Consider the following 15,681-nt stretch of genomic DNA (forward strand, 5'->3'; position numbering starts at 1 on the left):
ATCCCTCATACCTCCATCCCTCATCCCTCATCCCTCCATCCCTCATACCTCCATCCCTCATACCTCCATCCCTCCATACCTCCATCCCTCATACCTCCATCCCTCATACCTCCATACCTCCATGCCTCCATCCCTCATCCCTCCATACCTCATCCCTCCATCCCTCATACCTCCATCCCTCCATACCTCCATACCTCCATACCTCCATACCTCCATACCTCCATCCCTCATCCCTCCATCCCTCATCCCTCCATCCCTCCATACCTCCATACCTCCATGCCTCCATCCCTCATACCTCCATCCCTCATACCTCCATCCCTCCATACCTCCATCCCTCATACCTCCATCCCTCATACCTCCATACCTCCATGCCTCCATCCCTCATCCCTCCATACCTCATCCCTCCATCCCTCATACCTCCATCCCTCCATACCTCCATACCTCCATACCTCCATACCTCCATCCCTCATCCCTCCATCCCTCATCCCTCCATCCCTCCATACCTCCATACCTCCATCCCTCCATCCCTCATACCTCCATACCTCATCCCTCCATCACTCATCCCTCCATCCCTCATCCCTCCATCCCTCATACCTCCATACCTCCATCCCTTCATACCTCCATCCCTCCATCCCTCATACCTCCATCCCTCCATCCCTCATACCTCCATCCCTCATACCTCATACCTCATACCTCCATCCCTCATCCCTCCATCCCTCATACCTCCATCCCTCATACCTCCATACCTCCATATCTCCATACCTCCATCCCTCATCCCTCCATCCATCCCTCCCTCCCTCCCTCCCTCCCTCCACCCCTCCATCCCCCATCCCTCCATCCTCCCTCCCTCCTTCCCTCCATCCCTCCCTCCATCCCGCATCCCTCCATCCTCCCTCCCTCCTTCCCTCCATCCCTCCCTCCATCCCCCATCCCTCCATCCATCCATCCCTCCCTCCCTCCCTCCCTCCCTCCACCCCTCCATCCCCCATCCCTCCATCCTCCCTCCCTCCTTCCCTCCATCCCTCCCTCCCTCCATCCCTCCATCCCCCATCCCTCCATCCTCCCTCCCTCCCTCCTTCCCTCCATCCATCCCTCCCTCCCATCATCCCCCCTTACTCCCTCCCTCCACCCCTCCACCCCATCCCTCCATCCCCTATCCCTCCCTCCTTCCCTCCTTCCCTCCTTCCCTCCTTCCCTCCCTCCCTCCCCCCTCCATCCGTCCACCCCTCATCTCTCCACCAGGTATCACAGTGGATAAGTACGGAGTGCTGTTCTTTGTGGACGGGACTATGATCAGACGAATTGACCAGAACGGGATCATCTCTACCCTGCTGGGGTTCAACGACCTGACCTCTGCACGACCTCTCAGCTGTGATGCTGTCATGGACATCTCTCAGGTACACACACACACACAGACACACACAGACACAGACACAGACACAGACACACACACACACACAGACAGACAGACACGCAGACAGTGAACACACACAGAGCAGCAGACTGCCCCACCAACACGTCCACCCTCCCTCGGTGTGCAGGTGGACGTGTTTAACGTAAAGACAGGAAGTCCCCACTAGAATAGCAAACCAACAAAACATTTACCAACTGGGGACATTTAGTTTAGGGGGTTTAGGGTTAAGGTTTAAATTAGGTTTAGGAGCTAGAGTAAGGTTTAGGTTTAAATTAGGTTTAGGAGCTAGAGTAAGGTTTAGGGTTGGGTTAGGGTTAGGAGCTAGAGTAAGGTTTAGGGTTGGGTTAGGGTTAGGAGCTAGAGTAAGGTTTAGGGTTGGGTTAGGGTTAGGAGCTAGGTTTAGGGTTGGGTTAGGTTAGGAGCTAGTTTAGGGTTGGGTTAGGGTTAGGAGCTAGAGTAAGGTTTAGGGGTTGGGTTGGGTTAGGAGCTAGAGTAAGGTTTAGGGTTGGGTTAGGGTTAGGAGCTAGAGTAAGGTTTAGGGTTGGGTTAGGGTTAGGAGCTAGAGCAAGGTTTAGGGTTGGGTTAGGGTTAGGAGCTAGAGCAAGGTTTAGGGTTGGGTTTAGGGTTAGGAGCTTAGAGCTAGTAAGGTTTAGGGTTGGGTTAGGGTTAGGAGCTAGAGTAAGGTTTAGGGTTGGGTTAGGGTTAGGAGCTAGAGTAAGGTTTAGGGTTGGGTTAGGGTTAGGAGCTAGAGTAAGGTTTAGGGTTGGGTTAGGGTTAGGAGCTAGAGTAAGGTTTAGGGTTGGGTTAGGGTTAGGAGCTAGAGCAAGGTTTAGGGTTGGGTTAGGGTTAGGAGCTAGAGCAAGGTTTAGGGTTGGGTTAGGGTTAGGAGCTAGAGTTTAAGGTTTAGGGTTTAGGGTTGGGTTAGGGTTAGGAGCTAGAGTAAGGTTTAGGGTTGGGTTAGGGTTAGGAGCTAGAGTAAGGTTTAGGGTTGGAGCTTAGGTTTAGGGTTGGGTTAGGGTTAGCTAGAGTAAGGTTTAGGGTTGGGTTAGGGTTAGGAGCTAGAGTTTAAGGTTTAGGGGTTGGGTTAGGGTTAGGAGCTAGAGTAAGGTTTAGGGTTGGGTTAGGGTTAGGAGCTAGAGTAAGGTTTAGGGTTGGGTTAGGGTTAGGAGCTAGAGTAAGGTTTAGGGTTGGGTTAGGGTTAGGAGCTAGAGTAAGGTTTAGGGTTGGGTTAGGGTTAGGAGCTAGAGTAAGGTTTAGGGTTGGGTTAGGGTTAGGAGCTAGAGTAAGGTTTAGGGTTGGGTTAGGGTTAGGAGCTAGAGTAAGGTTTAGGGTTGGGTTAGGAGCTAGAGTTTTAGGGTTGCTTAGGGTTAGGAGCTAGAGTAAGGTTTAGGGTTGGGTTGGGGTTAGGAGCTAGAGTAAGGTTTTTAGGGTTGGGTTAGGGTTAGGAGCTAGAGTAAGGTTTAGGGTTGGGTTAGGGTTAGGAGCTAGAGTAAGGTTTAGGGTTGGGTTAGGGTTAGGAGCTAGAGTAAGGTTTAGGGTTGGGTTAGGGTTAGGAGCTAGAGTAAGGTTTAGGGTTGGGTTAGGGTTAGGAGCTAGAGTAAGGTTTAGGGTTGGGTTAGGGTTAGGAGCTAGAGTAAGGTTTAGGGTTGGGTTAGGGTTAGGAGCTACAGTAAGGTTTAGGGTTGGGTTAGGGTTAGGAGCTAGAGTAAGGTTTAGGGTTGGGTTAGGGTTAGGAGCTAGAGTAAGGTTTAGGGTTGGGTTAGGGTTAGGAGCTAGAGTAAGGTTTAGGGTTGGGTTAGGGTTAGGAGCTAGAGTAAGGTTTAGGGTTGGGTTAGGGTTAGGAGCTAGGGTAGGGGCTAGGGTAAGGTTTAGGGTTAGTAGCAAGGGTAGGGTTTAGAGTTAGGAGCGAGGGTATGGGTTAGGTTTAGGACCTAGGGTAGGGTTTAGGGTTAGGGTTAGTGTTTGGAGCTAGTGTATGGGTTAGAGTTAGAGTTAGATTTAAGTTTAGGGGTAAGGAAAAATAGGATTTTGAATGGGACTGAATTGTGTGTCCCCACAAGGTTAGCTGTACAATACTGTGTGTGTGTGTGTGTGTGTGTGTGTGTGTGTGTGTGTGTGTGTGTGTGTGTGTGTGTGTGTGTGTGTGTGTGTGTGTGTGTGTGTGTGTGTGTGTGTGTGTGTGTGTGTGTGTGTGTGTGTCCTTGTGTGATGACCAATCTCTGGTGGTTCTGTCACGTTGTACATCTGCCTAGCAACAGGCAGTAATATGGCTGATCAGAGGAGATGCTGCAGGGCTCATTCCAGGGTCCTGATTATTGTCAGCTGTGATTCATCTCAACAATGGTGACCTCTTCTCTGAAATACATTTTTAGACTCGTGTCTCTCTCCTCTCTACACCTTCTTACGGCCTTCACTGCCTCAAGGGAAAAACAGAGGAGACTGATTGTTGATGATGATGTCTGTCTGTCTGTCTGTCTGTCTGTCTGTCTGTCTGTCTGTCAGGGTCATCTGTGGCCCACAGCTAACGGGTCCTCAGGGGCCTCAGACCTGCTGAATGAGAGCCAGTCAGGGTCATCTGTGGCCCACAGCTAACCGGTCCTCAGGGGCCTCAGCTGCCAGTGGAGGCCAGGAGAGTGTGTGTGTGTGTGGGTGTGAAGGGATGTTGCCAGAGCAGAGAGCTCCCAGCTGCCCCATGGACACACAAACACACACACACACTCCCTCAGCACCCTTCCCCCGCCAGGGACACACACACTCTCCATCAGCACCCTTCCCCCGCCCGGGACACACACACACTCCCTCAGCACCCTTCCCCCGCCAGGGACACACACACACTCCCTCAGCACCCTTCCCCCGCCCGGGACACACACACACTCCCTCAGCACCCTTCCCCCGCCCGGGACACACACACACTCCCTCAGCACCCTTCCCCCGCCCGGGACACACACACACTCCCTCAGCACCCTTCCCCCGCCAGGGACACACACACACTCCCTCAGCACCCTACTCCCCTGTGGCCGACTGCCTACAGGCAGACTGACTGCAGCTAAATTCACTGAGAAGAGATTACTTGAAACAGTCACACACACACACACACACACATAGCTACTACTTGAAACAGTCACACACACATACACACACATAGCTATTACTTGAAACAGTCACACACACACACACACACATAGCTATTACTTGAAACAGTCACACACACACACACACACACACACACACACACACACACACACACACACACACACACACACACACACACACACACACACACACACACACACACACACACACACACACACATAGCTACTACTTGAAACAGTCACACACACACACACACACACACACACACACACACACACACACACACACACACACACACACACACACACACACACACACACACACACACACACACACACACACACACACATAGCTACTACTTGAAACGGTTACACACACACACACACACACACACATAGCAACTACCTGAAACAGTCACACACACACACACATAGCTACTACTTGAAACAGTCACACACACACACACACACACACACACACACACACACACACACACACACACACACACACACACACACACACACACACACACACACACACACATAGCTACTACTTGAAACAGTCACACACACATAGCTACTACTTGAAACGGTCACACACACACACACATAGCTACTACTTGAAACAGTCACACACACACACACACACACACACACACACACACACACACACACACACACACACACACACTGTGTTTGGTCACACACACACACACACACACACACACACACACACACACACACACACACACACACACGACCACTTTACTGTGTTTGGTCCAATCACACACACATAGCTACTACTTGAAACAGTCACACACACACACACACACACACACACACACACACACACACACACACACACACACACACACACACACACACACACACACATAGCTACTACTTGAAACAGTCACACAGTTCCCATAACCATAATTCCGTCCATGATGGCATTGAGATACGATCACGTCTCGTTCTTTATCTGTGGGAATACCTGGAATACCTGGAATACTTGGAATACCTGGAATACCTGGAATACTTGGAATACTTGGAATACTTGGGAACAGATTTGTTATTTGTTCCTGGTGATTTTGGCCTTTTTATTCTCCTTCCTGTCTGTCTCTCTTTGCTGTGAACAGAGAGAATGTTCTGCCGTCTTTTCTTTCTATTGGAACGTGTTTCGTCCAATCACCTCTGGTCTTTACTGTGTTTGGTCCAATCACCTCTGGTCTTTACTGTGTTTGGTCCAATCACCTCTGGTCCAATCACCACTGGTCTTTACTGTGTTTGGTCCAATCATCTACTGTGTTTGGTCCAATCACCTCTGGTCTTTACTGTGTTTGGTCCAATCACCTCTGGTCTTTACTGTGTTTGGTCCAATCACTGTGTTTGGTCCAATCACCTCTGGTCTTTACTGTGTTTGGTCCAATCACCACTGGTCTTTACTGTGTTTGGTCCAATCACCTCTGGTCTTTACTGTGTTTGGTCCAATCACCACTGGTCTTTACTGTGTTTGGTCCAATCACCTCTGGTCTTTACTGTGTTTGGTCTTTACTGTGTTTGGTCCAATCACCACTGGTCTTTACTGTGTTTGGTCCAATCACCTCTGGTCTTTACTGTGTTTGGTCCAATCACCTCTGGTCTTTACTGTGTTTGGTCCAATCACCTCTGGTCTTTACTGTGTTTGGTCCAATCACCACTGGTCTTTACTGTGTTTGGTCTTTACTTTACTGTGTTTGGTCCAATCACCTCTGGTCTTTACTGTGTTTGGTCCAATCAACTGTGTTTGGTCCAATCACCACTGGTCTTTACTGTGTTTGGTCCAATCACCTCTGGTCTTTACTGTGTTTGGTCCAATCACCACTGGTCTTTACTGTGTTTGGTCCAATCACCTCTGGTCTTTACTGTGTTTGGTCCAATCACCTCTGGTCTTTACTGTGTTTGGTCCAATCACCACTGGTCTTTACTGTGTTTGGTCCAATCACCTGGTCTTTACTGTGTTTGGTCCAATCACCACTGGTCTTTACTGTGTTTGGTCCAATCACCTCTGGTCTTTACTGTGTTTGGTCCAATCACCACTGGTCTTTACTGTGTTTGGTCCAATCACCTCTGGTCTTTACTGTGTTTGGTCCAATCACCACTGGTCTTTACTGTGTTTGGTCCAATCACCTCTGGTCTTTACTGTGTTTGGTCCAATCACCACTGGTCTTTACTGTGTTTGGTCCAATCACCTCTGGTCTTTACTGTGTTTGGTCCAATCACCTCTGGTCTTTACTGTGTTTGGTCCAATCACCTCTGGTCTTTACTGTGTTTGGTCCAATCACCTCTGGTCTTTACTGTGTTTGGTCCAATCACCACTGGTCTTTACTGTGTTTGGTCCAATCACCTCTGGTCTTTACTGTGTTTGGTCCAATCACCACTGGTCTTTACTGTGTTTGGTCCAATCACCACTGGTCTTTACTGTGTTTGGTCCAATCACCACTGGTCTTTACTGTGTTTGGTCCAATCACCTCTGGTCTTTACTGTGTTTGGTCCAATCACCTCTGGTCTTTACTGTGTTTGGTCCAATCACCTCTGGTCTTTACTCTCCTCTTCCCTGTTCTGCGTGTTTGTTTGCCTTTCGAATTAGGCCTCTGTTTCCCTAACCGTTTTTGTTGTTGTTATCCACAAGGTTAATAGTTTGACTCCGGCGAGAAATCTCGTTAATGTGTTTTTACAAAGGCGCTAGGGGTCTATGGTCTAGAAGTCTTGTTTTGAAAATAAATATTCTCCCCAAGTCCTCTGCTGAGTTCAAAGTTATATAGCAGGGAAAATCATGTCCTGGATCAAGATTGCATTACCACGTTCCCACTTCAAAGGTGTTACAGAACGCTTTATCAGGACTGTTGTGACAATGATGGCGCTCGTTTAGTTCAGTTCAAATCTGATGCACTACTTTTACACAGGGCTCGTAGGGCTTTGTTCGATAGCAGTGCACTACTTTTACACAGGGCTCGTAGGGCTTTGTTCGATAGCAGTGCACTACTTTTACACAGGGCTCGTAGGGCTTTGTTCAATAGCAGTGCACTACTTTTACACAGGGCTCGTAGGGCTTTGTTCAATAGCAGTGCACTACTTTTACACAGGGCTCGTAGGGCTTTGTTCAATAGCAGTGCACTACTTTTACACAGGGCTCGTAGGGCTTTGTTCGATAGCAGTGCACTACTTTTACACAGGGCTCGTAGGGCTTTGTTCAATAGCAGTGCACTACTTTTACACAGGGCTCGTAGGGCTTTGTTCAATAGTAGTGCACTATATAGTAAATAGGGTGCCATTTCAGATGCAGACACAGTATTCAGATACATTATTCAGACAGGGTACTCAGACAGGGTACTCAGACAGAGTATTCAGACAGGGTATTCCGACGGGGTACTCAGACAGGGTACTCAGACAGGGTATTCAGACAGAGTACTCAGACAGGGTACTCAGACAGGGTATTCAGACAGGGTATTCCGACAGGGTTTTCAGACAGGGTATTCAGACAGAGTACTCAGACAGGGTATTCAGATAGGGTATTCAGACAGGGTATTCAGACAGGGTATTCAGACAGGGTATTCAGATAGGGTATTCAGACAGGGTACTCAGACAGGGTATTCCGACAGGGTACTCAGACAGGGTACTCAGACAGGGTATTCAGACAGAGTGGAGGATTACTTATTTTCTCTAGACAAGCATCACATTGATAAGAGCAGAATCTGGAGGAAAAGCTCATGGTGAACGGCCAGGCTATTGGCAAACAAGAGAACTTACTAATACAACTAGATGGTTTCAGAGGGAGTTCATCACCCAGAGAGTTATAATACAACTAGATGGGTTCAGAGGGAGTTCATCACCCAGAGAGTTATAATACAACTAGATGGTTTCAGAGGGAGTTCATCACCCAGAGAGTTATAATACAACTAGATGGTTTCAGAGGGAGTTCATCACCCAGAGAGTTATAATACAACTAGATGGTTTCAGAGGGAGTTCATCACCCAGAGAGTTATAATACAACTAGATGGGTTCAGAGAGAGTTCATCACCCAGAGAGTTATAATATAACTAGATGGTTTTAAAGGGTTCAGTTTTAGTGACCGTCTGTCCCTGTGTTGCTGTCTGAGGTTGTAGTCAGGGGGTAGGTGGTGCGGGGTGTGCTTGGGTTACAGAATGTGTGAAGAGAGGAAGAGGGGCTGGAGAACGATCCCTCTCATCACTCATCTCTGGGCGGTCTGTCGGTGTGAAAACCGTTTTCAGCCAGCCTGGCAGCATACACCATCTCATCTCTCCTGAGCCTCATCAGCTTCCTCTGCCTCGCCACCTCCACACTCATTAAATATTCAACCACCAGTGTTGACAGGAAAGAGGTTTTAAGAAATGTTAAATCCTCCCCTCCTTCTCCTCCTTGTCCTCCTCTCATTCCCAGAGTCAATACATTTTCTGCTCGGTCTGTCTCACTGTCTGCCTCTGTCTGTCTGTCTCGCTGTCTGTTTGTTTCTGTCTCTGTCTGTCTGTCTGTCTGTCTGTCTGTCTGTCTGTCTGTCTGTCTGTCTCTGTCTCTGTCTCTGTCTGTCTGTCTGTCTGTCTGTCTGTCTGTCTGTCTGTCTGTCTGTCTGTCTGTCTGTCTGTCTGTCTGTCTGTCTGTTTCTGTCTCTGTCTCTGTCTGTCTCGCTGTCTGTCAGTCAGTCAGTCAGTCGGTCTGTTTCTGTCTCTGTCTCTGTCTCTGTCTCTGTCTGTCTGTCTGTCTGTCTGTCTGTCTGTCTGTCTGTCTGTCTGTCTGTCTGTCTGTCTGTCTGTCTGTCTGTCTGTCTGTCTGTCTGTCTGTCTGTCTGTCAGTCAGTCAGTCAGTCAGTCAGTCAGTCAGTCAGTCAGTCAGTCAGTCGGTCTGTCGTCGGTCGGTCTGTTTCTGTCTCTGTCTGTCGTGTTTGTTGTGAGCATAAGAGAGGATGAGGAGAGAGAAGAGTACAGGGGGAACAGAGGTACCTAGATGTAGTGTAGGGATGCATTCCAAATGGCACCTTATTCCCTATGCGGGCGCCAACCTATGTCTTACTGTATAAATTCCCTCTGTCTGGAGGGCTTGAGGAGGGAGAATGGTTATAGGATGTCAGACCCCCATCAGCTTAGTGCTGGTTGAAATGGCACCCTATTCCCTATGTAGTGCACTACCTTTGACCAGGGCCTGCATAGGGAATAGGGTGCCATGCCAGACCTAGCAAGAAGATCTGAAAGCAGCCCAGAGGCTGGGAATGATGACTGAGCACAAAGTTTGAGTCAAGACAGAACTGATTGCTCCCCCAAAATCAGGGATGTGTGTGGACAGGCTGACTGGCTGGGTATACCTCAGCCGACGCATGTCATCGGTCGGCGAACATTCTCCAGGAAGTGTTTTCCTGGGACCTGCTGTGTTGGGAGAATGAATCTGCGGCCACAACGGCACCCTACTCCTATGTAGTGTGCTAGGTCTGACCAGGGACCATAAGGCGCTACATAGGGAATAGGGTACCGTTTGGAATTATGTTGGGGTTGGGGGAAGGCCTTGCTATTTATGTTGGGGTTCTGGGAAGGCCTTACTATTTATGTTGGGGTTGGGTTGGCCTTGCTATTTATGTTGGGGTTCTGGGAAGGCCTTGCTATTTATGTTGGGGTTGGGTTGGCCTTGCTATTTATGTTGGGGTTGGGTTGGCCTTGCTATTTATGTTGGGGTTGGGTTGGCCTAGCTATTTATGTTGGGGTTCTGGGAAGGCCTTGCTATTTATGTTGGGGTTGGGTTGGCCTTGCTATTTATGTTGGGGTTCTGGGAAGGCCTTGCTATTTATGTTGGGGTTGGGTTGGCCTTGCTATTTATGTTGGGTTTGGGTTGGCCTTGCTATTTTTGTTGGGTTTGGGTTGGGGGAAGGTCTAGCTATTTACGTTGGGGTTGGGGGAAGGTCTAGCTATTTATTTTGGGTTTGGGTTGGGGGGAGACCTAGCTATTTATGTTGGGGTTGGGGGAAGGTCTAGCTATTTATGTTGGGGTTGGGGGGGAAGGTCTAGCTATTTATGTTGGGGTTGGGGGGGAAGGTCTAGCTATTTATGTTGGGGTTGGGGGGGAAGGTCTAGCTATTTATGTTGGGGTTGGGGGGGAAGGTCTAGCTATTTATGTTGGGGTTGGGGGGGAAGGTCTAGCTATTTATGTTGGGGTTGGGGGAAGGTCTAGCTATTTATGTTGGGGTTGGGGGGGAAGGTCTAGCTATTTACAGTGCCTTGGAAAAGTATTCATCCCCTTTGGCATTTTTCCTATTTTGTTGCATTACAATCTGTAATTTAAATATATTTTTATTTGTATTTCATGTAATGGACACACAAAATAGTCCAAATTGGTGAAGTGAAATGAAAACAATTACTTGTTTCAAAAAACAAAAAACGGAAAAGTGGTCCGTGCATATTTATTCTCCCCCTTTGCTATGAAGCCATTATAAATAAGATCTGGTGCAACCAATTACCTTGAATTAGTTAAATAAAGTCCACCTGTGTGCAATTTAAGGGTCACATGATCTGTCACATGATCTCAGTGTATATATACACCTGTTCTGAAAGGCCCCAGAGTCTGCAACACCACTAAGCAAGGGGCACCATGGAGACCAAGGAGCTCTCCAAACAGGTCAGGGACAAAGTTGTGGAGAAGTACAGATCAGGGTTGGATTATAAAAAAATATTAGAAACTTTGAACATCCCACAGAGCACTATTAAATCCATTATTAAAAAATTGAAGGAATATCGCACCACAACAAACCTGCCAAGAGAGGGCCGCCCACCAAAACTCACGGACCAGGCAAGGAGGGCATTAATCAGAGAGACAACAAAGAGACCAAAGATAACCCTTAAGGAGCTGCAAAGCTCCACAGCGGAGATTGGCGTATCTGTCCATAGGACCACTTTAAGCCGTACACTCCACAGAGCTGGGCTTTACTGAAGAGTGGCCAGAAATAGAGTGGCCAGAAAAAAAGCCATTGCTGAAAGAACACGTTAGCTGTTCGCCAAAAGGCATGTGGGAGACTCCCCAAACATATGGAACGAAGGTACTCTGCTCAGATGAGACTAAAATTGAGCTTTTTGGCCATCAAGGAAAACGCTATGTCTGGCGCAAACCCAACACCTCGCATCACCCAGAGAACACCATTCCCAGAGTGAAGCATGGTGGTGGCAGCATCGTGTTGTGGGGATGTTTTTCATCGGCAGGGACTGGGAAACTGGTCAGAATTTAAGGAATGATGGGTGGCGCTAAATACAGGGACATTCTGGAGGGAAACCTGTTTCAGTCTTCCAGAGATTTGAGACTGGGACGGAGGTTCACCTTCCAGCAGGACAATGACCCTAAGCATACTGCTAAAGCAACACTTGAGTAGTTTAAGACATTTAAATGTCTTGGAATGGCCTAAATCCAATTGAGAATCTGTGATATGACTTAAAGATTGCTGTACACAAGTGCAACCCATCCAACTTGAAGGAGCTGGAGAAGTTTTACCTTGTAGAATGGGCAAAATCCCAGTGGCTAGCTGTGCCAAGCTTATAGAGACATACCCCTAGAGACTTGCAAAATATTTAGCATCTTCAAAGTGGTCGGCATGTTTTGTAAATCAACTGATACAAACCCCCCCAAAAATCCATTTTAATTCCAGGTTGTAAGGCAACAAAATAGGAAAAATGCCAAGAGGGGTGAATACTTTCAAAAGCCACTGTATGTTGGGGTTGGGGGGCAGGTCTATCTATTTATGTTGGGGTTGGGGGGCAGGTCTATCTATTTATGTTGGGGTTTGGGGGCAGGTCTATCTATTTATGTTGGGGTTGGGGGCAGGTCTATCTATTTATGTTGGGGTTGGGGGCAGGTCTATCTATTTATGTTGGGGGTGGGGGCAGGTCTGTCTATTTATGTTGGGGTTGGGGGCAGGTCTATCTATTTATGTTGGGGTTGGGGGCAGGTCTATCTATTTATGTTGGGGTTGGGGGCAGGTCTGTCTATTTATGTTGGGGTTGGGGGCAGGTCTATCTATTTATGTTGGGGTTGGGGGCAGGTCTATCTATTTATGTTGGGGTTGGGGGCAGGTCTATCTATTTATGTTGGGGTTGGGGGCAGGTCTATCTATTTATGTTGGGGTTTGGGGGCAGGTCTATCTATTTATGTTGGGGTTGGGGGCAGGTCTATCTATTTATGTTGGGGTTGGGGGCAGGTCTATCTATTTATGTTGGGGGTGGGGGCAGGTCTGTCTATTTATGTTGGGGTTGGGGGCAGGTCTATCTATTTATGTTGGGGTTGGGGGCAGGTCTATCTATTTATGTTGGGGTTGGGGGCAGGTCTGTCTATTTATGTTGGGGTTGGGGGCAGGTCTATCTATTTATGTTGGGGTTGGGGGCAGGTCTATCTATTTATGTTGGGGTTGGGGGCAGGTCTATCTATTTATGTTGGGGTTGGGGGCAGGTCTATCTATTTATGTTGGGGTTGGGGGGGCAGGTCTATCTATTTATGTTGGGGTTGGGGGCAGGTCTATCTATTTCTGTTGGGGTTGGGGGCAGGTCTGTCTATTTATGTTGGGGTTGGGGGGCAGGTCTATCTATTTATGTTGGGGTTGGGGGCAGGTCTATCTATTTCTGTTGGGGTTGGGGGCAGGTCTGTCTATTTATGTTGGGGTTGGGGGGCAGGTCTAGATATGTATGTTGGGGTTAGGGGGAAGGTCTAGATATTTATGTTGGGGTTAGGGGGGAGGCCTAGCTCTTAATGTTGAGGTTGGGATTGTGGAAAGGGGATTGGGTTGGGGGAGGCCTAGCTCTTAATGTTGGGGTTGGTATGGGGGGGGAATGGGATGGGTTGGGGAGGCCTAGCTCTTAATGTTGGGGTTGGTATGGGGGTGAATGGGATGGGTTGGGGAGGCCTAGCTCTTAATGTTGGGGTTGGTATGGGGGTGAATGGGATGGGTTGGGGAGGCCTAGCTCTTAATGTTGGGGTTGGTATGGGGGGGAATGGGATGGGTTGGGGAGGCCTAGCTCTTAATGTTGGTGTTGGTATGGGGGGGAATGGGATGGGTTGGGGAGGCCTAGCTCTTAATGTTGGTGTTGGTATGGGGGGAATGGGATGGGTTTGCGAGGCCTAGCTCTTAATGTTGGTGTTGGTATGGGGGGGAATGGGATGGGTTTGCGAGGCCTAGCTCTTAATGTTGAGGTTGGGATTGTGGAAAGGGGATTGGGTTGGGGGAGGCCCAGCTCTTAATGTTGGTGTTGGGATTGTGGAAAGGGGATTGGGTTGGGGGAGGCCCAGCTCTTAATGTTGGGGTTGGGATTGTGGAAAGGGGATTGGGTTGGGGGAGGCCCAGCTCTTAATGTTGGGGTTGGGATTGTGGAAAGGGGATTGGGTTGGGGGAGGCCCAGCTCTTAATGTTGGGGTTGGGATTGTGGAAAGGGGATTGGGTTGGGGGAGGCCCAGCTCTTAATGTTGGGGTTGGGATTGTGGAAAGGGGATTGGGTTGGGGGAGGCCCAGCTCTTAATGTTGGGGTTGGGATTGTGGAAAGGGGATTGGGTTGGGGGAGGCCTAACTATTTATGTTGGGGTTGGGATTGCGGAAAGGGGATTGGGTTGGGGGAGGCCTAGCTATTTATGTTGGGGTTGGGATTGCGGAAAGGGGATTGGGTTGGGGGAGGCCTAGCTATTTATGTTGGGGTTGGGATGGGAGGGAGGGGATGGGTTGGGGAGGCCTAGCTATCTGTGTTTTTATTGGAGGCTGGAGGCTTGTAGAATGCAGGCAGGCAGAGCTGTTGGGATCAGCTTGTGAAGTGGAATTTAACGTGGCATCCTGAGTTTATTTCACATTTATCAGTTAGAAACAATTTCCCCCGGGCCATTTTAATCCACAAGTCAGCCATTTTAATCCACAAGTCAGCCATTTTAATCCACAAGTCAGCCATTTTAATCCACAAGTCAGCCATTTTAATCCACAAGTCAGCCATTTTAATCCACAAGTCAGCCATTTTAATCCACAAGTCAGCCATTTTAATCCACAAGTCAGCCATTTTAATCCACAAGTCAGCCATTTTAATCCACAAATCAGCCATTTTAATCCACAAGTCAGCCATTTTAATCCACAAGTCAGCCATTTTAATCCACAAGTCAGCCATTTTAATCCACAAGTCAGCCATTTTAATCCACAAATCAGCCATTTTAATCCACAAGTCAGCCATTTTAATCCACAAGTCAGCCATTTTAATCCACAAGTCAGCCATTTTAATCCACAAGTCAGCCATTTTAATCCACAAGTCAGCCATTTTAATCCACAAGTCAGCCATTTTAATCCACAAGTCAGCCATTTTAATCCACAAGTCAGCCATTTTAATCCACAAGTCAGCCATTTTAATCCACAAGTCAGCCATTTTAATCCACAAGTCAGCCATTTTAATCCACAAGTCAGCCATTTTAATCCACAAGTCAGCCATTTTAATCCACAAATCAGCCATTTTAATCCACAAGTCAGCCATTTTAATCCACAAATCAGCCATTTTAATCCACAAATCAGCCATTTTAATCCACAAGTCAGCCATTTTAATCCACAAGTCAGCCATTTTAATCCACAAATCAGCCATTTTAATCCACAAGTCAGCCATTTTAATCCACAAGTCAGCCATTTTAATCCACAAGTCAGCCATTTTAATCCACAAGTCAGCCATTTTAATCCACAAGTCAGCCATTTTAATCCACAAGTCAGCCATTTTAATCCACAAGTCAGCCAATTTAATCCACAAGTCAGCCATTTTAATCCACAAGTCAGCCATTTTAATCCACAAATCAGCCATTTTAATCCACAAGTCAGCCATTTTAATCCACAAGTCAGCCATTTTAATCCACAAGTCAGCCATTTTAATCCACAAGTCATTTTAATCCACAAGTCAGCCATTTTAATCCACAAGTCAGCCATTTTAATCCACAAATCAGCCATTTTAATCCACAAATCAGCCATTTTAATCCACAAGTCAGCCATTTTAATCCACAAGTCAGCCATTTTAATCCACAAGTCAGCCATTTTAATCCACAAGTCAGCCATTTTAATCCACAAGTCAGCCATTTTAATCCACAAGTCAGCCATTTTAATCCACAAGTCAGCCATTTTAATCCACAAGTCAGCCATTTTAATCCACA

At 47.8% G+C, this 15,681-nt stretch overlaps 1 protein-coding gene across 4 annotated transcripts in view; it reads left to right on the forward strand.

Annotated features, from left to right (window-relative positions):
* Positions 1–15,681, forward strand: part of tenm4 (teneurin transmembrane protein 4) — a 783,671-nt gene that overhangs the window by 648,574 nt on the left and 119,416 nt on the right. For all 4 annotated transcript variants that reach the window (XM_052468712.1, XM_052468713.1, XM_052468714.1 and 1 more), the window contains one exon: positions 1,243–1,397. In XM_052468712.1, coding sequence (XP_052324672.1) covers positions 1,243–1,397 — 155 coding nt within the window. The remainder of the gene's footprint in view (positions 1–1,242; positions 1,398–15,681) is intronic.

Source organism: Oncorhynchus keta, chromosome 18, assembly GCF_023373465.1.
Source record: "Oncorhynchus keta strain PuntledgeMale-10-30-2019 chromosome 18, Oket_V2, whole genome shotgun sequence".
NCBI lineage: Eukaryota > Metazoa > Chordata > Actinopteri > Salmoniformes > Salmonidae > Oncorhynchus > Oncorhynchus keta.